Here is a 27,336-nt window from a genome sequence, read left to right as displayed (position 1 = left end):
GTTCACGCTTAATATAGGGAGAGTATCACTGTTATTTAACAAAGTCCTTAGCATGCTGCCTGGCACACAGTAGGTGCTCTATAAATGGTAGCTACCACTTTCAGTCTAAATATGGATCAGCAGGGCGCTGGGCACAGAGTCGGCAGTCCATGAATGGAAGCTATTAGTAGCTTGTAACAAGGTCAGCCTGGTGCCAGGTACACAGTAGGTCCCCGAAACATGGGGGATGATTGCACGATGATTGCTCTGCAAAACCCTTGGCACAGTGCCTGGCATCCAGTAAGTGCTCAATAAGTGGCACTTTAAAGAGGTTGGCCTGGTGCTAAGCACATAGTAGGTGCTCAGATGGGAGCCACTGTCAGTCTGGAAGGGCCCAGCATGGTTTCATTTTTGCTCCAAACGTGAAACTGTTGTCTGCAAGGTTCTTGGTACTGTGTGTGTAAATGGTAGGTGCTCAATAAGTAAGAACTATTACTATTTTTATATAAGCTCATTAGCACAGTGCTTGACACACAGTAGACGCTTAAAACGTAGGGACTATTACTGTTATCCAGAAATAACAGGGCCTGACACACAGTAGGCCCTGTTAAGAAATGAGAACTACTAATGTTCTACATAGTCCTTAGCATAGTACCTAGCATGTTGTAGGTACCTAATATGTGGGAACTTTTTCTGTTTCAATAAAGACCTTAGCAGAGTGCCTGGCATGCAGTATGCGCCGCGTAAAGGGCAACAGCTGCTTTCATCTTCAGAGGGCTGTGGCAGTGACCAGCCCATAGTAGGTGTTCAGTCAATGAGACGTGCTATTGATCTGCAGTGGGCTTAGGTTGGCATCAGGTGAACAGTAGGGGCTCAAAACAGAAGAACTATGAGCTACTAAAACTTTGGCACACCGTAGGTGCTAACTGTGGGCTGTGTTATCTGTAAAGCCCTGACCCAGTGCCATCACAGTAGGTGTCCACTACACAGGGGCTTTTATTATTACTCTGTATAGCCCTTGGCATGCTAACAGGCACACAGTAGGTGCTCAAGACTCAGACATTGTTTTCTTTGCAAGTGAGGCCAGGAAGTAACCACAGGGTTGCCCTCTGGGGTCCCTGGCAGTACAGGTGTTCAGTAAGTAGATGCTCTTACTGTTAACCTGTGAAGCTTTTAGAGACAGGCCTGGCACATAGTAGGTGCCCAATAAATGAGGCTTTACTGCTAGTCCCCGGTTACCCAGTAGGTATTCAGTACATTAGTGTTTACAGTTGTTCCATCCCTGGTGCTGTGCCTGGCACATAGTAGGTGCCCAGTACATGGGGCTTTTGCTATTCTGGCACAATGCTTGGCACACAGTAGGTGTGCAATAAATATTTCACTGTTATTCTGTGCAGCCCTTGGCACGGTGCCTGGCACATAGTAGGGTTCAATAAGTAGATTTTTCACCTGCCGTTCTGTGCAGCCCTTGGCACTGTGCCTGGCACATAGTAGTTACTGAATTAATGGGGCTTTTATTGCTTTTGCGTTTGGCCTAGTGGCTGGCACATAGTAGGTGCCCAGTACATGGAGCTTTTGCTATTCCTCTGGCACAGTGCCTAGCACACAGATGTTCTATAAATAAGTACATTTACTGTCATTCTGCTCCTGTGCTGTGCCTGGTGCACAGTAGGTGTTCACTAAATAAGTACACTTACTGTTACTGTGTGAAGCGCTTGGCACGGTGCCTGGCACATAGTAGGTGCCCAATAAATGAGGCTTTTATTGCTATTCTTCTGGCACAGTGCCTAGCACACAGTAGGTGTTCAATAGATAAGTACATTTATTGTCATTGTGCTCCTGGTGCTATACCTGGCACACAGTAGGTGTTCAATAAATAAGTACATTTATTGTTGTTTTGGCACCGTGCCTGGCACATAGTAGGTGCCCAGTAAATGGGGTTTTTACTGCTGTTCCGCTTGGCACGGTGCACAGCTTACGTGCATATGCTCCTTGGGGACTGTGGCTACCCTCTCCCTAAGAACTACTGTGTGCCAAGTGCAGCCCCATGTGGTGAGTGCAGCGTTCTTGGCCAGCCCTCTCTGCCCCCATCCCCGCCCGCCCACCCACCCACCCACCCGCCCATCTCACCTTTGGTTGACACCCGCTTCTTTTGGGTTCGACTTCTCTTTGGTTTGGTTCTGTTTTGTTTGTTATCATCTTCTTTTTTATTTTCTCTTTCCCATCTTTTGTTTCCCCACCCCCTCCCCGCCCATCCCGCCTCCCTTCCCCACCCCCACGTTCTCCCCCCCCCCAATAGAACCGTCAGCCCCCCCTCAAGACGTTAAATGTGTCAGCACGCGCTCCACGGCCATTTTGGTAAGTTGGCGCCCGCCGCCGCCGGACACGCACAACGGGGCCCTGGTGAGCTATAGCGTCCGCTACCGACCGCTGGGCTCAGAGGACCCGCAACCCAAGGAGGTGAACGGCATCCCCCCGACCACCACCCAGATCCTGCTGGAGGCCTTGGACAAGTGGACGGAGTACCGCATCACCGCCGTCGCTCACACAGAGGTGGGACCAGGGCCCGAGAGCTCGCCCGTGGTCATCCGCACCGACGAGGACGGTAAGCACCGGCCCCGGCCTGGGACCCCTGGGACCCCCAGGCCCCAGCCCGGCCCCTGCCTTGGAGCCTTCTGTCCCTGGAAAACTGGGCTGGCTGGTGGTCAGAAGGTATTGGGTTGGCCAAAAAGTTCTTTCGGGTTTTTCAGTAAGCTCTTATGGAAAAAAACGAATGAACTTTTTAGCCAACCGTAGAAGCCATAATCAGGAGAAGGAGACAAGTGGCCATCAGCCTCCCCAAACCAACCGGGCTCCTTGATCTTGGAATTCTCTGTTCTGGACCTTCCGGGCTACCCTTTCTCTCTGAGCCTTGGGCCTGGAACGTTAAGCGGGGAGCCCTGTATTTTGGTCCGGTGGTGGAAGCCATGGAAACGGAGTGTAGGAAACAGCAAGCAGCACTTGCGACAAAAATTATGGTCCCTGACCCCAGAAAGCTGGTATTTTAGACTCTAGGGATAACCTGAGATTTGGAGCTGCTTGGGTCTGAGCTATCCTACCTAGAGAGTAGGTAGATTGCGTGCTGATGGTGGTTAACCGCCAGCTCTCTGGGGAATAGAGACCGATTGGTAGCACTGGCCGATTTCTGTGGTGTAAATATTCCCACCGTAGCTGAGCTAGAAGGTTCTAAGACGCTAGTCACACAGTAGAAGCTGAGGGCATGGGGCAAAATGAAGCAGGCAGCTTCCCCAATAAAATTGCAAGAAACCTGGACCGGCTGTTTTCTGAGCCATTGGCCTGGAAGTTTCGGTTGGCAGCCCCAACATTTTGTCCTAACCATGGGGAAGAAATGAAGCGGTCCTTCACGCCAGGCCTTGGGGTGGGGGTGGGGTGGGTGGCGAGGGCTCTCAGCTTGGGGGCTGGTTGAAAAAGTGCTCCAGTGCGGAGTGGGCTGGCTGCACCCTGGGGTGTGTAGGAGCGTGCAGCTGGACTGCCTGGGTTCCCATCCCGGCTTTGCCTCTTGATAACCCTGTGGTCCTGGGATCAACTCTCTGTGCCTTGGTTTCCCCATCTGTAAAGGGAGCATAAGGACTCCTATCTAGAAGGGATGCTCTGAGGTCGGAAGCAGTGTGGGTAAACCTCTTAGAGTGGGGCGTGCACGGCCCGCTCATGTCTTGTGGCCCTGGGCCGGTGACCTAGGCTCTGGGGGACCTCAGTTGCTCGTCTGTAAATGGGGTGCACCATCAGAGCCCCCTCCCCGGGCTGTGGGAAGCGTGAAGGAGATATTCCCTCCGGGCCAGCGGTGAGCGCTCAGAGCGCCGGGTTAACCGGCAGTCCCTCGGCACCTTGGCATCGGTCAGTGGCGCTGCCCGGGGCAGGGCTGGGCACCCCAGTAACGGCCCCGCCCGCCCCTCCCCTCCCCTCCCCCCCACCCGCCAGTGCCCAGCGCGCCGCCGCGGAAGGTGGAGGCGGAGGCGCTCAACGCCACGGCTATTCGCGTGCTGTGGCGCTCACCCGCGCCCGGCCGGCAGCACGGCCAGATCCGCGGCTACCAGGTCCACTACGTGCGCATGGAGGGCGCTGAGGCCCGAGGGCCGCCGCGCATCAAGGACATCATGCTGGCCGATGCCCAGGTGGGCGGGGCTCCGGGGCGGGGCCTGGCGGTGGGGCGGGGCCCGGGCCCCCTGCGCTCCCGCCCTCTCGCTGCTTCTCTGTGTTTCTCTGTCTCTGGCTACTCCGCTCACCTCCTCCTCTCTCCCCTGCCGCCTCCTCCCGCGCTCAGTGGGAGACGGACGACACGGCCGAATATGTAAGTAGTGCCTCCCTGCCACCCCGAGCCGCTGCCAGTGCTCTTCCCGCGGGCGGGCCGTGCAGTGCTGTGACCCCATCCCCCGCACGCCCCCTGTAAAAGGGTCTCCTCCCCTGGGCCCCCGATGCACACCTAGTTACCTCTTGGAGCTAGCTGGCAGCCTCGGTTCTGCATCAGGCACATGGGCTTCTGCTGGGGACCACGGAGGTATCCATTCTTAGCTGAATGGCCCCTGGACTCCGCTGGCCTCCTGCCTCCCCACTTCCCTCCTCCAGCCTAGCTCCCGGCCTGGGTCTTCTCCACCACACCTTTGCTCCAACTGTTCACAGCGTTAACCACCCTCCTCCAGCCCACAGCTTCCCCTGTGGCACCCAGGCCTGGCAGATCGAAACTGAGTCACTTTCCACCCTAGCCCGACCCTTTTGTTACCTGACGCAGCCCTTCCTCCAAGTTTCTCTCTTAGGCCAAAGTGTCCCCTTCATTCTGGCCCTGGCGTGATGACAGGGGTCAGTGGGCCCCAGGTGGGAAAAGAGGCCTGCAGGAGGCCCTGAACCAGAGTCAGGATTGCTGTGTGGCTCTGGGCTGTCTTTCTGCTCCTAAGATAGGGACCGCGGGCTCTTCTGACAGCCCCAAGCCTGATGTTAAATTGACACGGCCCCACCCACTCCAGCAGCTCTGCTTCTCCCCCGCCCCGCCCCACCCCAGTCTGGGGGGAGGTTCCCACATGGCTCTGGCTCAGACCCTCCAACCCACTAAGACCCCGGGAAGGACTGAATGTGAGGCTCAGGGGCAGGAGACCCTCTGCTTGTGCATCCTGTCCCCGCTCCTATGCTCCTGCCCTGGGGCCACCCAGGCATGCCGGACATGTTTGTGGGTATGCATGTATGGGAAACATGGACACGTGTGTGAGGGTGTGAGGGTCGGGGTGCTCTGTCATTCACTGAATGAGCAGTGATTTACTGAGCACCCGCCGATCCTGAGCTAGGTGCCGTGGATGCGGCAGTGACCGAGACACGCCTGAGCCCGTCTTCCTGGGGGTCACGGTTCAGGGGAGAGGGACATTACTTGGAACAAGGCACAAACGCGTGTCTAGTTACAGCTCTGGTGGGGACGGGGCATAGATAGTGGTGTAAATGCTTGAACAGCCAGCTGTCAGGTGGGCGCAATCCTGACTGGTAGCATTTGCCCTTTTCCATGGTGTACATACTCCCACCGTGTCGATTTCAAGCTACCTACCAGATTTGTGGTAGCTCGTCTTTGTATAGTATTTGTATCGCACAGATATAAGAGACAGAATAGAATAATCTCGAGGACGCAGATAATAGTAAACACGGTAAAATAATGACAGAGGGGTGGGTTTTGAGTACTTATTACCTTTGTTTTTACTATTTATTTGATCGTACATTTATATAATTTTATTTATAATAACGGCTGTTTAATAAGTGGCTTGCAAATTTTCTGAAAATTCGACTGCTGGCTTGCAGGAGCTGGTATAAGGAATCTCCAGCACAACAATGGATGTAGTGGAGACAGGTGTCGGGTGGGGGGGACACAGCCAGTGCAAAGGCCCTGGGGCAGGACCATGTCTGGTTGGAGGAGGGATAGAAAGGCAGCCCCGCGTGGCTGGAGCAGAGTGAGCGAGGGAGGAGGTGAGGGCAGGGAGGGGACAGGGGCAGGTCGTGCAGGGCCTTGTGGGCGGCAGAGGACTTCTGGTGGTGCGAAGGACTTGGGCTTTTGCCCCCAGGGAGACCAGAGCCCTGGAGACCTGACTCAGCTGCTCACAGGCACCCTCTGGGGGCCACTGCAGGGAGGAAAGAACGGAGGTGGGGCAAGAGTGGTGGCCGGGGACCAGAGGGCCGGGGACTGCACTGGTCCAGGCGGTCCACGACGGATGTCAGGCCACGTGTGCCCCTCTCAGCATGGACGTGCTACGTGTCGGGGTCTGTGCATGAGCTCGGGTGCACGTCTCTGCCCGCAGATTGGGCCCCGTGTCTGCCTTGCTTGTCCCTAGCACGGGGAGGAGGGTGGGCAGCCCTGGTTGTGTCACTGATTCCCCTCCCCTGACCCCACCCGCAGGAGATGACCGTCACAAACCTGCAGCCTGAGACCGCCTATTCCATCACGGTAGCCGCCTACACCATGAAAGGCGATGGCGCTCGCAGTAAACCCAAGGTGGTGGTGACCAAGGGAGCAGGTGCGAGACCCTCTATGGCCCCTTTGCCCTCAGAGCATCCCTGCAGAGTTCTTGAGCCCCTGTGGGGTGGGGGGGGGGGGGGAGGACGCACCAAGCAGGAGGAACAGGGAGAGCAAAAGTGTGGAGCTGCTCCGGAGGATATTAAGACCCAGTGTGGTCCAGCCCCGCTCAGCTCTAGCCAGATGGAAACCTTTAACAGCCAACTCCTACCTCCTCACCCTCTGCCTCCTGTTCCCCCTGCCTGGATACCCTTCTCCGGGCTGGCCGTCTCCTCTGCACCCTTTGGGTCTTTGGTCAGTCAGCACCTCCTCAGGAAGCCTTCCCCACTCACCCCCACGCCACAGTCTTGGTCAGGCCGCACCCCTCCTGCCCCCAGCACCCCGTGCCTCGCCCATCCCAGCTCTGATCACCCCAGGTGAGCTGTCATTTCAGGGTGGTGTGCCCGTCTCCCCCGCTGCACCCTGAAGCCTCCTCTCCTGGCAGCCCTGCCACAGTTTCCCCCTCAGGCCCCTCCCATCAGTCCCAAGAGGCTGGTTTTTCACCCTCCAAACATAGCTGAGTGAGGAGAGAGAGCGAGCCATGAAAATGTAAGGGGAGAGGGTATTCTAGGCAGAGAGCACAGCCCAGGCAAAGGCTCAGAGGAGGGAACAAGCTTGGTGTGTTCGAGGAACAAAGGCCCCCATGCCCTCCACCCCACTTCCTGCACTCTCCATGCCTCACTGCTGACTACAGAGCCTGATGTTCAAGGCCTCCCAGCTGGACACAGCACCCCTCCACACTGCTGCCAGCCCATGCCCCCACCGTTCCCTTCGTCTGCCTAGTCTCTGTGTCCTCTAGAGCCCATGTCACCTCTTCCAGGAAGCTTCCTGTGATCTGCCGTCCTCTCTCAGGGACGTTACATTAGAGCCACGCTTGCTAAGCAGAACCTGCTGCATACACTGTGACTGTTCACACCACCGTCCATTAAAGGTCCTGATAAGTCCTGCAGTGGAGAAGCCTGGTTTCATGTATAGAGCTTCAGCACTGCAGGGCTTCTCAGGGCCTTGACACATTGGTCACTGCTCAGACTGTGAGAACCATGGGGGCAGGGACAGGGTTTTGGACCCTCCTACGTTCCATGGATATTAATCAGGTGCTGGCAGGAAGCAAGGGGTGAATAAATGAGGCAAGAGCTGAGTGACTTACTAAGAGAAGAAGGAGAAACATAGATGCGGGCCTGCTGTGACATCTGTTGATGTTTTCGTTTATCGGGTCCTCTGAGTCTCCTGCTTCCTCGCTGTTCCTTGCACTCAGCACAGTCTCACCTCAGGGCCTTTGCACTGGCTGTTCCCTCTGCCTGAATCACTGTTCCCCCCAGACCTCCCCGCGGCTCCCTCCCTCACCTTCAAGTCTTCGCTTCTGAGCGAAGCCTTCCCAAGACCACTTTTAAAAATGGCAACCCCTTAGGAATTCCCTGGCGGTCCAGTGGTTAGGACTCCACGCTTTCACTGCGGAGGGCCCAGGTTCAATCCCTGGTCAGGGAACTAAGATCCCACAAGCTGCACGGTGTGGCCAAAAACCAACCCGGCAACCTCACCCTGTGCTCCCAGGCTGACCCCTGCCTTGTATCTCCCCCCCCCCCCAACAGTGCTGGGCCGCCCCACCCTGTCGGTGCAGCAGACCCCCGAGGGCAGCCTGCTGGCACGCTGGGAGCCCCCGGCCGGCACCGCCGAGGACCAGGTGCTGGGCTATCGCCTGCAGTTCGGCCGCGAGGACTCATCGCCCCTGGCCACACTGGAGTTCCCGCCCACCGAGGACCACTACACTGCGTCGGGCGTGCACAAGGGCGCCACGTACGTGTTCCGGCTGGCGGCCCGGAGCCGAGGCGGCCTGGGCGAGGAGGCGGCCGAGGTCCTGAGCATCCCCGAGGACACGCCCCACGGCCACCCACAGATCCTCGAGGCGGCCGGCAACGCTTCCGCCGGCACAGTCCTGCTCCGCTGGCTGCCGCCAGTGCCCGCCGAGCGCAACGGGGCCATTGTCAAGTATACAGTGGCTGTGCGGGAGGCCGGCGCCCTGGGCCCCGCCCGAGAGACCGAGCTGCCCGCGGCGGCCGAGCCGGGCGCCGAGAACGTGCTCACGCTGCAGGGCCTCAAGCCCGACACGGCCTATGACCTCCAAGTGCGGGCCCACACGCGCCGCGGCCCCGGCCCTTACAGCCCCCCCGTCCGCTACCGGACGTTCCTGCGGGACCAAGGTAGGCGCGCGGTGATCCCCGCACCAGAGCCGGACCGGGCCTCGCGCCCACCCCCACCCCAGCCCCCTCCCTCTCCCCCGCCCAGGTAAGTGGTCACTTTTCTGCTTCCTCGTGGACGCTCAAGGCGAGTCCAGACCCGAGGCTCCGGCGTTGGCAAAGGTGGGACACGCCTAGGTGGCACCGCCGCCCCCCCTACACCGCCCCCAGCCCACCCCGTCCCCCCCCCAACCCCCCTCCACCTCCGCCTTCTCTCTCCAGCTGCGCCGTCTCCCGCGGCAGGGACTTGGAACAGGCAGGGCCGGGCCAGGGCCAGGGCCAGGGCCAGGCAGTAAGGCCACGGGCACAGCGGACGACAGGGAGCGCCTGGGCCGCCCCACACACAACCCCGTCCCCCCGCTCCCCCCGCCCCCCAGCACTCACGGGACCTCTCCTTTGCTCTTTCCCGCCGGCCGCTGCCTGGTGCAGTCTCGCCCAAGAACTTCAAGGTGAAGATGATCATGAAGACGGCGGTTTTGCTCAGCTGGGAGTTCCCAGACAACTACCACTCGCCCACGCCCTACAAGGTGCAGCCTCCCGAGGAGTCGGGGGGCGGGGCTCGGCCGGGGCTGGGGCCAGGGTTGGGGGTCAGCTGGACTCACCGCCGGGTAGGCTTGCGGCTCAGTCTGGGGTTGGGGCTTAGTTCGGTGTCAAGACTTATTAGTCTGGGATCAAGGCTCAGTCAGAATTGGGGCCTAGCCTGGGATCGGTCCCAGGGGTTGAAGTTCAGTCTGGGTTTGGGGCTCAGCAGGGGATTAGTGCTCAGTCAGAGCTGGGACTTAGCCCGGGATCGGGGCTCAGCTAGGATTCAGGCCCAGTGTCTCAGTCTAGGCTCGAGCCTCAGTCTGGAATTAGGGCTGTTTAAGGATGGGGACTTAGAGCCAGGACTTGGCTGCGATGGAAGCTCGGCCTGGGTTCGGGGCTGAGTTTGGGGTCGAGACTTAGTCTGGGATCAAGGCTCTGTTAGAATTGGGGCTCAGCTGGGATTGAGGCTCAGTCTGGGGTCACAGACTGAGTTGGCAGGGTCAGGGCTAAGTCTGGGATCCAGGCTCGGTCAGGACCAGGGGCTCAACCCAGAGCCCTGCTGAGCTGGCCCGTCCCACAGATCCAGTACAATGGGCTCACGCTGGACGTGGACGGCCGCACCACCAAGAAGCTCATCACGCACCTCAAGCCCAACACCTTTTACAACTTCGTGCTGACCAACCGCGGCAGCAGCCTGGGTGGCCTCCAGCAGACGGTCACCGCCTGGACCGCCTTCAACCTGCTCAGCTCTAAGCCCAGCGTGACCCCCAAGCCTGACTCCGAAGGCTACATCGTGGTGTATCTGCCCGACGGCCAGAGCCCTGTGCCTGTCCAGTAAGCTCAACTTGCCCCCCTCAGGGATTTTGCACCCCTCCACCAGCCAGCTCTGTGACTGGGGCCAGCCGCTTGATCTCTCTGTGCCTCAGTTTCCTCACCTGTCTGTAAAACAGAGATCGCATCAGCCCCACCCCGTGTGGTTCCCCTGAAGGTCCAGTGCTTCTCGTAGATGTCACTAAATGTGGCCTCGTGTCTGCTCCTTGAGCATTCCCTGACGCCCCCGTATGCCTGACCTTCTACTGGTTCTAGGTTCCTAGACTGGTGGGGAGACAGAGCTGGACACAGACACCCTCGGTCCCATGGTGTGGCAGTGAGAGGCACCAGGGCTGAGAGTCCCCAGTAAGGAGAGGAGGACTCTGGGAAGCAGCGAAAAATCGAGGATTACAAAACTGTGGGCATGGAAGCTGGGGTTTTGAAGGGTGTATAGGAGTTTGAGAAATACACAGTTGACCCTTGAGCAGCACAGGTTTGAATTACATGGGTCCACTTATATGTGTATTTCTTTCAAGAAGTACAGACTACAGTATTACACAATCCATGGTTGGTTGAATCCACAGATAGATAGAGAACCATGGATACAGAGGACCAACTGTACTTACATATGGATTTTTGGCTGCACAGGGGGTCGGCCCCCTTAACCCCCACGTTGTTGAAGGGTCAACTGTAATTTCACAGGGTAGGCTTTCTAGGCAAAAGGTACAGTATCATCAAAAGCCTGGAGGCTTGAATCAGGAACTATAGTCCTATGTGACTGGGGCCGTATGCCCAGTGTGTGAGCAGAAGGGAAGATTCAGAGAGGGGCGGCTCCCCATCTCAGCCCTAGATAGCATCCCTTGGTCATGCTAGTAGACAACCCCCCATGACTCCATCTCCTGATAGGAACTACTTCATTGTGATGGTGCCACTGCGTAAATCTCGTGGTGGCCAGTTCCTGACCCCGCTGGGCAGCCCAGAGGAAATGGACCTGGAGGAGGTAAGAGCCAGTGGGGCCCAGACAACGTCCCAGCTTTCGTGAGCCCAGTTGCTCCCAGCCAGGTTCGTGAGCAGCCCACATCTCTGTTCCCACAGCTGATCCAGGATATCGCACGGCTGCAGAGGCGCAGCCTGCGGCACTCGCGCCAGCTGGAGGTGCCCCGGCCCTACATCGCGGCTCGCTTCTCGGTGCTGCCACCCACCTTCCATCCCGGCGACCAGAAGCAGTACGGTGGCTTTGACAACAGGGGCTTGGAGCCTGGCCACCGATATGTTCTCTTTGTGCTTGCTCTGCTGCAGAAGAGCGAACCCGTAAGTCCCAAATGGTGTCTGCCCATATCGAGCCACACCCACTGAGTGAGGCAGGCCAGTCCCTAGGGCCCTGACCTCAGAACCAGACACAGATCCTCCTAACTGTGGTCAGAGTTGGGCAGAGGGAACGGTTTGAGGTTGAGGGTATCCCATAGGGAAGGTTTGTTAGAGGAAAGGACTTTGGAACTAGAGCTTTGACGGATATGTAGGAGTTCGGTAAAGAAAGGGCATCCCACAGTTTGCATGTGCAAAGGTCTGGGGTGCAAGAGGAGCAAAAGGGATTTCAGAGTGGCTGAAACAGAGTGAGGAAGAGGGAGAGTGAAGATTGGCAAGGTCCAGGCCTTGTAGGCCACCAGGGTCAGGGTTTTTGGGAGCTGTAGGAGGGTTTAAAGTAGGGGATGGACATGGATTTGTGTTTGAGAAAGACCCATGTGGCCACCGTGAGGAGGACGGGCACTGATGGAGGTCCCCCCACCCCATTCCTGCAGACATTTGCGGCAAGCCCCTTCTCAGACCCCTTCCAGCTGGATAACCCGGACCCGCAGCCCATTGTGGACGGCGAAGAGGGGCTCATCTGGGTGATTGGGCCCGTGCTGGCTGTGGTTTTCATCATCTGCATCGTTATTGCCATCTTGCTCTATAAGAAGTGAGCCCCCTGCCCTGCCGCCCACTTGACAGGAGGGAAGGCTTCCTAAAAAAGGAGGGGGATCTGGAAAGATCCAGGGGGGAACAGCCATCTCAGAGGATCATCGCAGAAGTCCTGTATGGTCCAGACAGGGAAACCAGGGCTCAGAGAAATTAAACCACCTGATCAAGGTCACACAGCCTGGGAAATGGCAGGGCTAGGGTTCCATCCCAGCCAGGGATTTGACTCCTGTTAAGTCTCGCGCTCCACTCGGCAAGATTTGGGGTGGGGGCTGCCTCTGTCCAGTTTAACGAGGTCACGTGGGACATGTCCCAGCTTAGAAAGAGAGAGCTGAGATGTTATTCCTTGTGGCGGGGGACCCACGCAGGAAGGATTAGCCCCATTTTCTGGAGGAGACCGAGACTCAGAGAGGGAAAGAAAGCCACCCACAGTCACAGAACAGGCCCTTGATGGCCGGCACACCCTCACCTGTCTTCTTTCTCCCCCCCCACTCCTCACCTATGTCTGTTTCCGGGAGCAGTAAGCCTGACAGGTAAGAACTGGTCCTGCCCTTTGGAGGCCAAGGAGGGGAACTGGGGTGGCGGCGTGCCTGTTGGGTGAGCGGGCGCCTGGCTGCTCCAGCCGTTGCACACGTGTCTGTGCGTGGTCGTGGGAACCCCGGTTGCGCGCAGCTGGGTCACATGTTCGCGTGTCTGTTTGCTCCTACAAAGTAAACGCAAGGACTCAGAGCCCCGCACCAAATGCCTACTGAACAACGCCGACCTCGCCCCCCACCACCCCAAGGACCCCGTGGAAATGAGACGCATTAACTTCCAGACGCCAGGTATGTGCTGATCCCAGGTGCCAGGGACGACAGCGACGGGGGAAGGGGAGAGGTAGCATAGGAAGAGAGGAAGCTGCCACCTCGGTGGATCCCGAGGACTGCCCCCACTGAACTGTGCTTGGTACGATTCGGTTCCCAATTCCCAAATTCCTCCGTGGCTCTGGGCTTGGAACTGTCATGGGTTGATTCTGCTTACAACCAAGGGAGGCTTTCGAAGAGTTGCATTTAACTGGTGGCTGCTGTCTTCTCTGGGAGCTTAAAGGACATCTTCAGACAAAGACAAAAGCAAAACTTCTCCGAATCCTCATGTCTTTTGGCAGAAAGAGCTCTGCTTCTGTTCACACCTCTAGTTTTAAGGCCACTCAGTGGTGGGTGTTAGGGTTTTTCCCAATCCCCAGGGATGTGCCCCTAGCAAGGTGTAAGAATTCCGCCTCCACCACACTCTGTCTGTCTCTCCTCCATGGCCGCAGATGCTCATGTTCTCCCTGCCTCTTCATAGTTCCCTGTAGGTTAATAGGATTCCGCCGAGTCGCCTGCCATGCTGGGTGGGAGAACTGAATCAGGACCTTGCCCTTCATCATCTTCATGTGCAGTCATCCTCTCATTCCCTCACCTCCTCCCTCTTTTTTTTTTTTGCGGTACGCGGGCCTCTCACTGTTGTGGCCTCTCCCGTTGCGGAGCACAGGCTCCGGACGCGCAGGCTCAGCGGCCACGGCTCACGGGCCCAGCCGCTCCACGGCATGTGGGATCTTCCCGGACCGGGACACGAACCCGCGTCCCCTGCATCGGCAGGCGGACTCTCAACCGCTGCGCCACCAGGGAAGCTCCACCTCCTCCCTCTTAACGGGCTCATGCCAGCCGCTTCTCACCAAATAAGGAATTTTTAACTTAACTGATGGCTGCTGTTCTCCTTATGAGCTCACAGCATGGTAACGTCTGTCTCTCTGCTTGCACCCAGCTCTTCACTTCTTGTCTCTGAACTCGTTCATATTAACTCTTTCCAACCAAATGGAGATTTTAAAACATTTATATTGAACTGATGGCTGCAGTCCTCTTGAAGGGCTCATGCGTATAGCCTTGCATGCTATTCCTAATGTATTTATTTCTCTCTCTTTCCTGCTGCTGGACTGTCTCATGTTAGTTCCATGTTTATCCAAACGAGGATTTTGATCATTTAACTGATGGCTGCAGTCCTCCATAAGAGATCATGAAAGGTCTCATGACACCCCTAATGTACTCCCTTCTCTTTTCTGTCTCTGGACCAGCTTATCTCAATTCTGTTTCCATCCAAATGAGGATTTTAAATGTGTATGTTTAAGTGATTGGTGCTGTCCTCCTTAAAGGTCATGGCATGGGCCCGTATGTCCTTCCCCTGCCCCCAGGTTTCTCCCTCACCATCCTGCCTCTCCTCCAAAATCCCCTCTGCTGACCCCAACAGGGGACCCAAGGCCAGGTTGGTCTGGGGGGACACGTTGATAGAAGAGCCTAAAACTTTGGGATCTTTCCGAGGTCACAGCTGAAAATCAGGGCTGGCCGATGTCCAGCCGGAGGGAAGCACAGCAGCTGCCGTTGGTTCTCTGGTTGGGGCCCAGGCGGCCGTGTGTCCCTCACTCGCTCTGCCCTTTGCGTCTGTCCGCCGGCTGCTGTGCGCGCACCCCGCGAGGGGCGGGGGGAGGTGGCCTCCCCCGCGTGTTTTCATTTATTTATTGTTTGCTGTTTCTGCAGATTCAGGCCTCAGCAGCCCCCTCAGGGAGCCGGGGTTTCACTTTGAAAGTTAGTTCCTGTGTCTCTCTGTTCTTAGCTTCCTTTCGCGCCTGTTTGTTTTCATCCTTGGTTTCTCCATCCCGCCTCCTCTCTCTCTGCCCACCTGTCCTGCGCTGGCTTCTCGAGGGGGGGCGGGGGTGTGGTCTGCCGGGCCCTGAGGTTTGGGGTTGTGACTGTGTGTGTGTGTGTGTGTGTGTGTGTGTGTGTGTGTGTGTGTGTGTGTGTGAGAGAGAGAGAGAGAGAGAGAGAGAGAGTGGGAGCGGGAGTCTAGGTGAGACATGTATGTACATGTAAGTATCGCCCATGTGATAGGGGACCCACCAGTCAAATGGACACCAGCCTCAGACCCCTTAGATGTGGGCTCTGGGGCAGCACCCGGGGTGGCGGGGAACACGCAGGGGCTCAGACCAACAGCTCTTCACCAGCTGGCTCAGCACATCTTTATCGGTTTAACACCAGTGCTTCGGTGCTGGCGCATAGCCGTCAGCCTCCCTATATCTGCAGAGCGAATGTGTGAGCACATGCATGGCCACCAGGCCCCAGGAGAGGACGGGGGTCTGGCAGGCTCAGATATGGGGAGGAAAGAGCCAGATCCACCCCATGACCTCCAGCCACCCCCACCCCCCCGGGGGCTCCAAAGATAAGGGACGTCACCATCCCACGTACCAGATTAGAAGATGAGCCCTCAGGGGTCAGGGGTTCGTGGCAGCTGCCCCACCATCCAACACACACACATACCCCGTGTCTCCCCTCCCCGGTCCCTCAGCTCCACCTGGCAGAGGACTTTTGGGTCCCTCTGATCCCCCAGGGGCCGGAAGGGGTACCGGCCTCCCGCCCCTGCCCCAGGGATGGTATTTCCGAAAGCCCAGCCAGCTGCATCCGCTTCTTCATCTCTCTGTCACTTGCCTGCTTCACGAGGCACCAGGAGCTTGAAGTCCTGGGCGCGTTGACCCTTCCCCAGCCCCTGCATCCCCAGCTGGTTGCAGGGGGGCACTGGGGAGGGAGGCCACTGGGAGCTGGGGCTCAGCCCAGAGCCGCCGCCTCGTGCTCCCCCCTTCAGCCGCGCAGGCCTGGGGTCCCTGCCCCCACGGGGGCTGCCCTGAGCCTTCCCCTCCCCCGCCACTCCCTCTAACTGCAGCTCGTCCATTGCAGACTCACACTGTAGAGCACCCCCCCGCCCTCCCCCCACCCCGGCCCCCGGGCTGGCCCCCGAGTGACCGGCCACGCCGTTGGGTCTTCTCTTCCCGCAGGCATGCTCAGCCACCCACCCATCCCCATCGCGGACATGGCGGAGCACACAGAACGCCTCAAGGCCAACGACAGCCTCAAGCTCTCCCAGGAGTACGAGGTGAGCTGGCCCCCACCTCCCACTCTCCCGGGCCCACAGACACCCACCCTGACACCCCCCCGCATCCCCTTCCCCGCAGTCCATCGATCCGGGCCAGCAGTTCACGTGGGAGCACTCCAACCTGGAAGTGAACAAGCCCAAAAACCGCTATGCCAACGTCATCGCCTACGACCACTCTCGTGTCATCCTCCAGCCCATCGAAGGTAGCACGCGGGGCCCCAGGCTCCGTCATGCCCAGCCTCGTTCCACAGAGAGCGCATAGACCCCATGCCTCCTCTTGGCCACGGGGCCAGGCCAGAGTGGACTAGCTAGGGGACGGGTGGGGAAACTGAGGCCTGGTCCAACGCTAGCCAGAAGCCACTGGGAAGTTTTAGATGTGTATTTAACTGATGGCCCCTGTCCATTACATATTTCCATCTATTCGTCTACATCAGTGACGCTCATCAGGGCAGTTCCACCACTCGGGACATTTGGCGATGTCTGGGGACATGTTTGTTGTCACGGCTTAGAGGAAGGGGGTGTTAGTGGTATCTAGGGTATAGAGGCCAGGGACGCTGCTCAATAACTTGCAATGCACAGGACAGCCCCCAGCATAGAATGATGCGGCCCCAAATGGCTATCGTGTCGAGATGGAGAAACCACGAAGTACATGCCGCACGATTTCCTTGGGGACAGATTGGGGCAGTCCAGGAGGGCTTCCAGTAAGTGGGACGTGGTGGACCAGGTGGAACCAGCCTGGAAGGACAGAGTGCCCCCACTGATCTCTGGCTTCTCACCCCGGCTGTAGGCATCGTGGGCAGCGATTATATCAACGCCAACTACGTGGATGGCTATCGGCGGCAGAATGCGTACATTGCCACGCAGGGGCCGCTGCCCGAGACCTTCGGTGACTTCTGGCGTATGGTGTGGGAGCAGCGCTCCGCTACCATCGTTATGATGACACGGCTAGAGGAGAAATCACGGGTGAGGCCTGGACCCTGTGGCCCCCAAGCCCTCGGCCGGCTCCGGCCCACACTCACCTCTGTTCTCTTACCTGGTACAGATCAAATGTGATCAGTACTGGCCCAACAGGGGCACGGAGACCTACGGCTTCATCCAGGTCACCCTGCTGGACACCATCGAGCTGGCCACGTTCTGCGTGCGGACGTTCTCCTTGCACAAGGTGGGGCCCAGGCCGGGACTGGGGCCTCTGGGGAGGGGGTGATGGGGGCGGAGGAGGAAGATGAGCTTCTGCCCTGGGAGCTCCCCATGGGACAGAGAAGAAACCATGTTGTCCCAGGCTGACCACATTCTCAGGTGGCCCACTTCATGGATGGGGACACTGAGACTCAGAGGGGAACAGCTCTTGTCTCCAGCCCCAGCAGGAGGACAAACCAGCGGAATCCTACTTAGCAGTGAACCTGCTGTCCCCTTGCCATCAGTCCTCCTGCCCCACACACCAGGTCTTCCTTGCTCTCTGGCCTCACCCAGCCTGGGTTTACGGCAGGGTCCTGGCAGGGTCTTGGCCATGCAGTCAAGGGGCTTCCAGTCTTGGATGGAAGACACGGTGGGCAGTTGAGACTGGGGCAGAGGGAGTCTTTAGATATGTATTTAACTGATGGCTGCCGTGCATAACATGGTTCCGTGTGTCCTCGTACATCAGTGGTTTTCAGTTGGGGCATTTTGCCATTCAGGGGACATTTGGCAATGTCTGGGGGCACTTTTAAAACGTTTTTTTATTGAAGTGTAGCTCATTTACAATGTTGTATTAATTTCTGTTGTCTAGCAAAGTGATTCAGTTATACATAAATATACATTCTTTTTCGTATTCTTTTCCATTATGGTCTATCACAGGACATTGAATACAGTTCCTTGTGCTATACTGTAGGACCTTGTCGTTTATTCATTCTGTATATAATAACTTACATCTGCTGACCCCAACCTCCCACTCCTTCCCTCCCCCAACCCCCTCCCCCTTGGCAACCACAAGTCCGTTCTGTATGTCCGTGAGTGTGTTTCTGTTTCGTAGATAGGTTCATTTGTGTCATTAGATTCTGCATATGAGTGATATTATATGGATTTGTCTTTCTCTTTCTGACTTCACTTAGCATGATAATCTCTAATGGCATCCATGTTGCTGCAAGTGGCCTTATTTTGTTCTTTCTTATGGCCGAGTTGTATTCCAGTGTATATATGTGCCACATCTTCTTATCCATTCCTCTGTCAATGGACATTTAGGTGGTTTCCGTGTCTTGGCTATTGTGGATTGTGGTGCTGTAAACACAGAAGTGCATGTATCTTTTTGAATTGGGGTTCTGTCTGGATATATGCCCAGGAGTGCGATCGCAGGATCATATGGTAGCTCTGTTTTTAGTTTTCTGAGGAACCTCCATACTGTTTTCCACAGTAGCTGCACCAACTTACATTCCCACCAACAGTGTTAGGAGGGCTCCCTTTTCTCCACACCCTCTCTAGCATTTGGTATTTGCGGAGTTTTTTAATGATGGTCATTCTGACCTGTGTGAGGTGGTACCTCATTGTAGTTTTGATTTGCATTTCTCTAATAATTAGCGATGTTGAGCACCTTTTCACGTGCCTCTTGGCCATCTGTATGTCTTCTCTGGAGAAATGTCTATTTAGGGCTTCTGCCCATTTTTCCATTGGGTTGTTTTTCTTGTCGTTGAGTCGTATGAGCTGTCTGTATATTTTGGAAATTAAGCCCTTGTCGGTCGCATCGTTTGCAGACATTTTTCGTACGTTGTCTTTTTGTTTATGGTTTCCTTTGCTGTGCAAAAGCCTGTAAGTTTAATTAGGGTTCCATTTGTTTATTTTTGTTTTTATTTCTAGTGCCTTGGGAGACAGGGGACGCTTTTTAGTGTCATGCTGGGGAGCGGAGGTGCTCCTCGCACCACAGGGTTGCCCTGGCCGCCAGCCAGGGCCTCTCAACATTAAGCGTACATCTGGCCCAGGTGCCAGAAGACGGGCAACGGACACGAGGGGGTACAGATTTTCAGTTGATTCACACCTGAAGCACGCACTGTGTGTCAGACCCTTACCTGGGCATCAGGACACCCAAAGTGTCCTGCTCTCGTGGGACTTACAGTCTAGTGGACAAGACACAGACGATAAATATGTAAAATGACAGGAAATCTTACACATAAAACAGGGCAGAATAGAATGGGTAGTGGAGGACCTGCAGTTGGTGAGGAAGGGAGGAGATCTGGGGTAACAGCATTCCAGGCAGAGGGCACAGCCGTGCAAAGGCCCTGGGGCTGGACTGTGCCTGGGGTGTTTGAGGAACAGCCAGGAGTCCCGTGTGGCTGGAGCAGAGTGAGTGAGGGTGAGAGAGGGAGGAGGGGAGGGCAGGGAGGGGACGGGGCAGGTCGTGCAGGACGCTGTGGGCCACGGGGAGGACTTGGGCTTTTACCCCCAGGGAGGGCTGTGGGCAGAGGAAGCAGAGGAGGGGCGGGACCTGACTTGGGTGCTCACCAGTGCCCTCTGTCAGCTGAGGCGGGAATAGACTGCGGTGGGGATGCCCGGGGACCAGGGTGACTGCTCTGGTCTGGATGGATGATGGTGGGGCTGGACCAGGGTGGTCACCATGGAGGGGGCGAGTGAGAAGTGGATGGGCTTGGGGTAGACTTTGAAGGCAGAGCTGACGGTGCTGACTGATGTCTTGGATGTGGGAAGGCGGGGGAGGGGAGTCAAGGGCGACCCCTAAATTCCGGCCGGAGTGCGTGGAAGGATGGCGCCGCCATCAGCTGAGATGGGGGGAAAGGTTTGGGGAGAAAGTGGGGGGGCACAGTGCTGGCCGCGTTGAGCGTGAGATGCCAGTGAAACTCCCAGGCAGAGACACCCCCAAGCCCCGGGGCAGCCGGGCACCTGAGTCAGGCGCTCGGAGTAGTGGTGGTCTGGAGGTGTGAACGTGGCCCCCAGCACGTGGGTGGTGGGCTGTGGTGACTGGCGGTGTCCCTTTGGCCCCCAGAACGGCTCCAGCGAGAAACGGGAAGTCCGGCAGTTCCAGTTCACGGCGTGGCCGGACCACGGGGTGCCCGAGTACCCGACGCCCTTCCTGGCTTTCCTGCGGAGAGTCAAGACCTGCAACCCGCCGGACGCGGGCCCCATCGTGGTCCACTGCAGGTACCCCTGTCCCAGTCCCCCTGCTCCCCGCCGCGCCCCGCCGCACCTACCCCACCCCCTTGCCCGGGGGGGCCCTGATGACCTTGCCTGTCCCCGCAGCGCTGGCGTGGGCCGCACGGGCTGCTTCATTGTCATCGACGCCATGCTTGAGCGGATCAAGCCGGAGAAGACGGTGGACGTGTACGGCCACGTGACGCTCATGCGGTCCCAGCGCAACTACATGGTGCAGACCGAGGACCAGTACAGCTTCATCCATGAGGCCCTGCTGGAGGCCGTGGGCTGCGGCAACACGGAGGTGCCTGCCCGCAGCCTCTACGCCTACATCCAGAAGCTGACCCAGGTGGAGCCCGGCGAGCACGTCACCGGCATGGAACTCGAGTTCAAGGTGGCCTGGGGGCTAGAGGTTGCTGTGGGCCGGCTGGGGGAGGGGGCTGAGCGGGAGACCGGAGTTCCGGGGACCAGAGGGTGGGGGCGGTGGTGTTCCCCTGCCTGCCAGGCCCCTGTTAGCACCCTGGCTGGAAACACACAGCCCACCCCATCCCTGGGGAAAGCAGGTTCCCAGCCTGAGGCTGTCCTGATGGTGGCCCCCCGTCCCCTCGTCCCTCGTCCCCACAGCGGCTGGCCAACTCCAAAGCCCACACATCCCGCTTCATCAGTGCCAATCTGCCTTGTAACAAGTTCAAGAACCGCCTGGTCAACATCATGCCCTACGAGAGCACACGGGTCTGTCTGCAGCCCATCCGGGGTGTGGAGGGCTCCGACTACATTAACGCCAGCTTCATCGATGGCTACAGGTACCTGCCCCTGGCCGCTGCAGGGGCCCTGGCCTTTGCCGGGCCATGCTGAGGCTCCAGAAAGGTCCCAGCCCTGCCCTCGGGGGGGCCTCCAGTCTTGCATGGGAGAGAGCTAGACGGACCTTGCCAGTCTCGGTCACAGCTGAGGTGGAGGGAATCTTTAGACATCTGTTTAAGTGACGGCTGCTGTCCGTAACATGGTTCTATCTGTCCTCCTCTATCAGAGGGTCTCAATCTGGGCAATTCTGCCACCCAGGGGAAATTTGACCGCATCTAGGGACGTTTGGAGGGTCATAACGGGAGTGAGGGAGGAGGATTACTGCTGGCATCTCGGGGGCAGAAGCCAGGGGTGTTGCTTAGCGCCCCACGGTGCACAGAACACGGCCCCGTCACAAAGAATCATGCAGTCCCGAATGTCGGTAGTGCCGAGGCTGAGAAACCCTGGCCAAGGGAGGCTGTTCCAAGGAGGGGGTACTGCCTGTGCATAGCCCTAGGGAGAGCTTGGCCTGTGCAAACAACGGAGATTAGTTTAATGGTACCTGAGTGCGGGCAGAGGGGGGACGCAGGACAGGTCAGCAGGCAGCCCTGCAGCCTCCTGGAGAGGCGGGAATCTATCCTCGGGCTGATGGTCTCTCCATGTGGAAAATGGGATTATATGGAGGGTTGAACTGGACAGGGAGGGAGATGATGCCTGGGCCGGGGTTTCCCCGTGGCCCTGGACTCACACACACCCCGCCCCGCAGGCAGCAAAAGGCCTACATCGCCACGCAGGGGCCGCTGGCGGAAACCACGGAGGACTTCTGGCGCATGCTCTGGGAGAACAACTCAACCATCGTGGTGATGCTGACCAAGCTGCGGGAGATGGGCCGGGTGAGCCGGGGGCCGCGGGGGGAGGGCCAGGGGCGGGGCCAGGGCGGGGGGGGGGCGGGGCGGGGCCGGGGGGGGGCCAGGGGCGGGGGCGGGGGGGGGCAGGGCTGACCATGGCGGCCGCCTCCCCAACAGGAGAAATGTCACCAGTACTGGCCCGCCGAGCGCTCCGCCCGCTACCAGTACTTCGTGGTGGATCCGATGGCGGAATACAACATGCCTCAGTACATCCTGCGGGAGTTCAAGGTCACAGACGCCAGGGTGAGTTTGGGGTCGGAGTGCTGGGAAGGACCAGAACCCGGGCCGGACCCTGTGGGCTGCTCACCGTTCCGCTAGTGGTCCGGAGAGGGCTTCCCTAGTTGGGGGTAGAAGCAAAGGCCCAGGGGAAGGAGAAGCCCCCAGGGCTGGTTGGAAGAAGAGTGAGTTGGCCATTTGGACAGTCACTCCCACCACCGAGTGGGGGGGAAGAGAGGGCCTTGACCCCGCGGCCTCCCCGTTGGAGCGTGCGTCACACCACTCACTAGGGAACACGGCCCAAGGCGATCATGTTCAAGGGAGTGAGTGGGGTGTTTCCCTGGAAGCAACAGCCCGTGGGAGGGTAGTAGCGTTAGAGGGCTGAAAGCGGGCTGGGGGAGAGGTAATGGATTGATGGTGCCGGGTGGTGGTCGACGGAGCCGTAGATGGAAAAGAGCAGAGAATCCACGGGTAGCGTGATGGGGCGTGGGAATGTCAGTCAAGATGTTGCCAGTGGATGGCAAAGCCCGATGGGTAAAGAGCATCGTTAGTCGTCATGCGTGGGTAGCGCATACAGCGCTGTTGGATTGGTGGAGTGGGGGGATTGGAGAATCAGTGGAAGATGTTGCTGTTGGGTGGTAGCGGAGGAGGGTGGTAAACAAGGATGGTGTTGGGCAGGAGGAAGGTGGGACTGGAGATTGGAACGTATGGATAACAGGATGGAGAATGCCAACAGAACATGGGTCACTACGGGTTAGTGAAGGGGTGACGTGTTATCAGCAACGGGTGGAGGAAGATGAGGTTGGAGAGGGCAGATGTTTGGCCGGTGGCGGATGGAGACGATCAATGGGAAATGACTTTGGAGAGAGTAAAGAATGACGAACATTCAGCGATCAATGGTAGTAGTGCTGCTGCTGGTATAAAGTAGAGGAAGGTGGGGTTGGAGGAAGGAAGTGTTAGGTGGTGGAGGATGGAGACCATCAGGGTAAGACGGCATCACTGGATGGTACCATTTTGACGTAGAGACCGTGACTGGGAAAAGGTAGATGATGAGTAAGGGACGGTGGTGAACGTCAGTGGAAGATGGTCCCTAGAGGGGGGAGAGTGCTGAATTCCTAGGGGCGGATTATGGAAGATGGTACCATTGGGTCGTGATGAATGGAAGGTGGCAGAGAGCCATGATGTTGGATGGCCCTGCTGGGTCGTGGGAAGATGGGATTGGCGAGAAGGACGGTTGAGTGGTAGGGATGGAGTACGTCAGTGGGAGGGGGCATCGTGGGATGCTCAAGGACTGAGTCACCCGCGGTGGATGGTGAAGGTTAGGAGGTAACGGTGTTGGGTAGCGCGGGTAGAAGGTGAGCTTCCGGTGGTGGCTGGTGGAAGATGGCGCCCTGGGGTGGTGAAGGATGGTAGATGCTGGCGCTGGTGGGTGGTCGAAGACAATGGGCAGTCAGTGGTGGGGGATGGAACACGGCACCACTGGAAGGTGAGGGTACGGGGCAGTGCTCTTGTACTCTGAGATGGTGCAGAGAGGAGGATGCCAGGGAGCTGGAGAATGGGACCAAGAAGGGCAGATGTTGGGTGCACTCCGGGACGGCACAGGATGGAAGACGGCAGACAGCAGTGGTGGATGGGATTGGAGCTGTGCAGAGAGGAGCAGTTCGGGGGTGGGGGGTGAACGATGGCCATATAAGGTGGTGTCACTGGATGGTGAAGTTAGAGGATGAGCATGGCATCCTCGGGTGGTGAAGACGAGATTGGAGCATCTCAGTGAAAGATGGTGCCCTTAGACAGTGTAGGACAAGGAGTCGTCAGGGTGGATGGCAGAAAATGGGGTGGAGGATGGGGAAGGACGGAGGGTGGTGTTGGCTGGTGGTGGAGGATGGGACTTTGGCGAGGGTGGGAAAACAACCGTGACCACCACTGACCTTGATAACAAGACTGGGCTCTCTCTCTTGCTCTCTCTTTGTTCCAGGATGGACAGTCCCGGACTGTCCGGCAGTTCCAGTTCACGGACTGGCCGGAACAGGGCGTGCCCAAGTCGGGGGAGGGCTTCATAGACTTCATCGGCCAGGTGCACAAGACCAAGGAACAGTTTGGCCAGGACGGCCCCATCTCTGTCCACTGCAGGTGAGCTGCTCCCTGAGCCCTGGCCCATGGCCCGGCTAGGGAAACCGAGGCCTCGTGAGGACAGCCTCAGGCACTCCCGTTTGGGCTCTTTCCATCCCTGGGAGGCATCAGAGCAGGAGGGACGGGAATCGGGCAGTTAGGTCAGGCTCCCCCAAGCACCCGCCCCTGAACTCCCACACTGTCCCCAACAGCGCCGGCGTGGGCAGGACGGGTGTCTTCATCACGCTCAGCATTGTGCTGGAGCGGATGCGGTACGAAGGCGTGGTGGACATCTTCCAGACCGTGAAGATGCTGCGGACCCAGAGGCCAGCCATGGTGCAGATGGAGGTGAGGGCGGGACGGGAGGCGGCAGCCGGGCCCCGTGCTGGCGCTGGCCCAGGCCTCTGTTCTCTCCCCTGTGAGATGAGCACAGCCACCCTCCACTCTCTGGGCGCTTGTGGGTGGAAGGTCCTCAGCCCCTCCTGCTTTGGGCTGACCTGGGATGCGTCCATCCCGGCCCCAGAGTCACAGCAAGGTCAGGCTCAGCCAGGACCCCGGCACGGGCCACGAATCCTGAAGTGAGGCCCAGAGCAGGGAGGGGCTTCCTGCCATCGAGTTCACAGGGACATTTTAACAATGTCCTCCAGAGACTTCTGTGGCAGTCCCATGGTTAAGACTGCGCTCCCAATGCAGGGAATATGGGTTGGATCCCTGGTTGGGGAACTAAGAGCCCACATGCCGTGCGGCACGGCCAAAAAAAAAGAAAAAAATTAAAAGCAAAAGAAAAACCAATGTGCTCCAAACTCTCCCGTCTCTGGGGAGACAGAGCTGGAGTGGCAGCCTGCCAGCCCCCCGGGGGGTGTCGCAGGGCATGGCCAAGCGGCCGCCGTCCTAAGAGATGAGAAGGCAGATGGAGCCCAGCGAAGGCGCAGGCTGCTCTGGGGGTCCCGGGGAGGCCTGGGCGGCTTCAGAGCAGGAGAGGCGCTGACAGAGGCCCACCCCTCCCCTCCCCCACGCAGGACGAGTACCAGTTCTGCTACCAGGCGGCTCTGGAGTACCTCGGGAGCTTTGACCACTATGCAACCTAGAGCCTTGTCGGCCCGGCCCGACTCCAGCGGCCCCGACGCCTCCCATGCCGGGCGGGCCCCGAGGCCTGGACCCCGGCGGCCGGGACAGGAGGCGGCGGCCGTGTTTCCGCAGGGTCTCCGGGAGCGACGCGGCCCCTCGAGCCCCCAACCCCCGCGTGGGCCCAGCCACCCCCCCTGGACCGGCCACCGCCTTCGCTACTCAGCACATTCCTCATTTCCTTCCAGAACGAGATTCCAAAACGAGAGATTCCGGGGTGGGGGGAGGGGGGAGGCGGTGAGCAAAAGGGGGCTCTTCCCCAGAACCGGAGAAGGGCGGGGGCTGTGAACTTGGCCCTCGTCCTTCCCCGGGGAGCCTTCCTGCCCCACAGCCTGGAGGGCGCCGGGGATGGGGACCCGATGCAGCTCTCTTTCGAACGCAGTGTAACTATCCAGTGACATTTCCTGTTTTTTTAATAGTGTATTTTTTTTCCTTTTTTTTTTTTTTAAAGAAGAAACAAACGGGGGGGAAAACAAAGAAGACTTGACAGTCAACGGATTTAAAAGGAAAAACTTGGCTTATTCCTATTCTGTTCACAGACAGTCGGTCTATTTTTTCACTGTAGCAGCCGTTCTCGTGCACCAGCTGTGTTGGCAGGCGTGCGCGGGCTTAAGCTTGCCCCTGTGGCTTGCTTTTTTTTTTTTTTTTTTCCCTACCATCTGAAGGTGTGCCTCACTCAAGGATAGGACCTTTTGCTCCTGATTTTTCTTTTTTTTTTTTTTTTGCTTCTTTTATAATGAAATTCTCAGACATATCCAGAAGGGTGAGGGTGGAGAGCAGGGGGACTCGGGCCCACCAGCGTCAGGTCTCGAGCCCACGGGCTGGGCGCTGCCACAGAGGAGATGGCAGCGACCCCCCTCCCCGCAGCCTCAGCCCCCATCCCCCGGTCTCCTACCCCGAGGAGAAGGACTGAACAAAACGGGAGGTTCTCACTTCTTTGGGGAGAGAGAAGGCATGTGCTGCCCCAGATCAGGGACCCTTTCCGCCCCCTGGGACCATGGGGCAAGTTTTGGGGCAGAAGGATGGGATTTCCCCCCCCCCCGCCCCCACCCCTGAGCAAGTAAGTTTTTCTCTTTGTACAAGAGCAGATCTGCCGTTGCTTTCAACACTGTTTATTCAAACGGAAGCAGCTGGGTGGTTTTCCCACCTCTGTGTATGTAGATAAATCGACTTTGTATTAAAGGAAGATCGTCTGACCCCGGCCAGTGGTGGAGTCTTTGTCAAGCCCCCACCTCGTCTACCCCATCTCCCTGGGGCAGCCGGGGGCCTGGAGAGCTTGAACGCAAACCCCAAGCCCTGGCCCTGCAGGGGCTGCCTCATTGATAATAGTTACTCTTGTTGATAACTGTGACCACCACTGAGCATCTACGATGGGCCAGCCCTCTGAGGTGGGAGTCAACCCAATTTATAGCTGAGGAAACAGAGAGGGCAGGCACCAATGCAAAGGCACACAGTGGTTTGAAGTGGACCTGGGATTCATACCCCAGCCAGTCTCATCCACAGCCCACAGAAGGGTCAGTGATAAAGCTGAGTTCATGGAGGGCTATTCTTCCCCACGCTCTAGGCCACCCAGTGAGTGGACCCTACTCTGAGCCAGAGTCAGACCCTGGAGGGTGGAGGGTGAGCCATTCTGGGTCTACAGCCATGCTTGGGGCCCTTCCCCGTCTGGCTTAAGACCCTGAGATGGATGAAAGATGCCCCCTGTTCTCAGAGATGCTTCAGGGATGAGAAGAGGGTCTTAGGGAAGGGGCCCAGCCTAGGAAAGGGTGGGGTCATCCCTTTTAGACGCAGTCAGATCCGGCAGTCAGTAAGTAAATCAAAAAAGTGATCACCACCATTAATAAGCTCAAATAGATTTACCAAACCCTATATCCCCACCCCTAAAATTCTCAAACACATACGGAACATTTATAAAAATCATCGTTAATAAAAACCAGCAGTGGAGACGTTCATAAATTTCAAGGAACAAATGTTAGATAAGATAACCTGATCTTGGCCCCAGGATTAGATTCTGTAATAGCTAGACTACCCTGAAAAGGCCTACAATGAGAAATTTTAAAAGCATGTT

At 57.8% G+C, this 27,336-nt stretch overlaps 1 protein-coding gene across 2 annotated transcripts in view; it reads left to right on the top strand.

Moving 5' to 3' along the window:
• PTPRS (protein tyrosine phosphatase receptor type S) overlaps positions 1 to 25,497 on the top strand; it is a gene marked incomplete at its 5' end in the record, with an annotated part of 63,626 nt that extends 38,129 nt beyond the window's left edge. Inside the window, 24 exons of one of the 2 annotated variants that reach the window (XM_082837258.1) lie at positions 2,279 to 2,584; positions 3,958 to 4,151; positions 6,404 to 6,521; positions 8,149 to 8,757; positions 9,223 to 9,320; positions 9,899 to 10,152; positions 11,035 to 11,128; positions 11,224 to 11,439; positions 11,928 to 12,085; positions 12,606 to 12,617; positions 12,796 to 12,908; positions 14,634 to 14,681; positions 15,923 to 16,020; positions 16,100 to 16,223; positions 16,808 to 16,983; positions 17,063 to 17,182; positions 19,985 to 20,139; positions 20,239 to 20,524; positions 20,755 to 20,933; positions 21,677 to 21,803; positions 21,936 to 22,061; positions 24,010 to 24,164; positions 24,356 to 24,491; positions 25,163 to 25,497. In XM_082837258.1, the coding sequence (XP_082693384.1) occupies positions 2,279 to 2,584; positions 3,958 to 4,151; positions 6,404 to 6,521; positions 8,149 to 8,757; positions 9,223 to 9,320; positions 9,899 to 10,152; positions 11,035 to 11,128; positions 11,224 to 11,439; positions 11,928 to 12,085; positions 12,606 to 12,617; positions 12,796 to 12,908; positions 14,634 to 14,681; positions 15,923 to 16,020; positions 16,100 to 16,223; positions 16,808 to 16,983; positions 17,063 to 17,182; positions 19,985 to 20,139; positions 20,239 to 20,524; positions 20,755 to 20,933; positions 21,677 to 21,803; positions 21,936 to 22,061; positions 24,010 to 24,164; positions 24,356 to 24,491; positions 25,163 to 25,231 (3,971 nt within the window). In that variant the 3' untranslated portion in view covers positions 25,232 to 25,497. The remainder of the gene's footprint in view (positions 1 to 2,278; positions 2,585 to 3,957; positions 4,152 to 6,403; positions 6,522 to 8,148; positions 8,758 to 9,222; positions 9,321 to 9,898; positions 10,153 to 11,034; positions 11,129 to 11,223; positions 11,440 to 11,927; positions 12,086 to 12,605; positions 12,618 to 12,795; positions 12,909 to 14,633; positions 14,682 to 15,922; positions 16,021 to 16,099; positions 16,224 to 16,807; positions 16,984 to 17,062; positions 17,183 to 19,984; positions 20,140 to 20,238; positions 20,525 to 20,754; positions 20,934 to 21,676; positions 21,804 to 21,935; positions 22,062 to 24,009; positions 24,165 to 24,355; positions 24,492 to 25,162) is intronic. The other variant, XM_082837259.1, reaches the window with a different exon arrangement.
• Between the last annotated feature and the right edge of the window lie 1,839 nt (positions 25,498 to 27,336).

Source organism: Leucopleurus acutus (assembly GCF_964270905.1).
Source record: "Leucopleurus acutus genome assembly, chromosome: 3".
Taxonomy (NCBI): domain Eukaryota; kingdom Metazoa; phylum Chordata; class Mammalia; order Artiodactyla; family Delphinidae; genus Leucopleurus; species Leucopleurus acutus.
The sequence above is the reverse complement of the archived record's forward strand: the minus strand, read 5'-3'. Positions and strand labels throughout refer to the sequence as shown.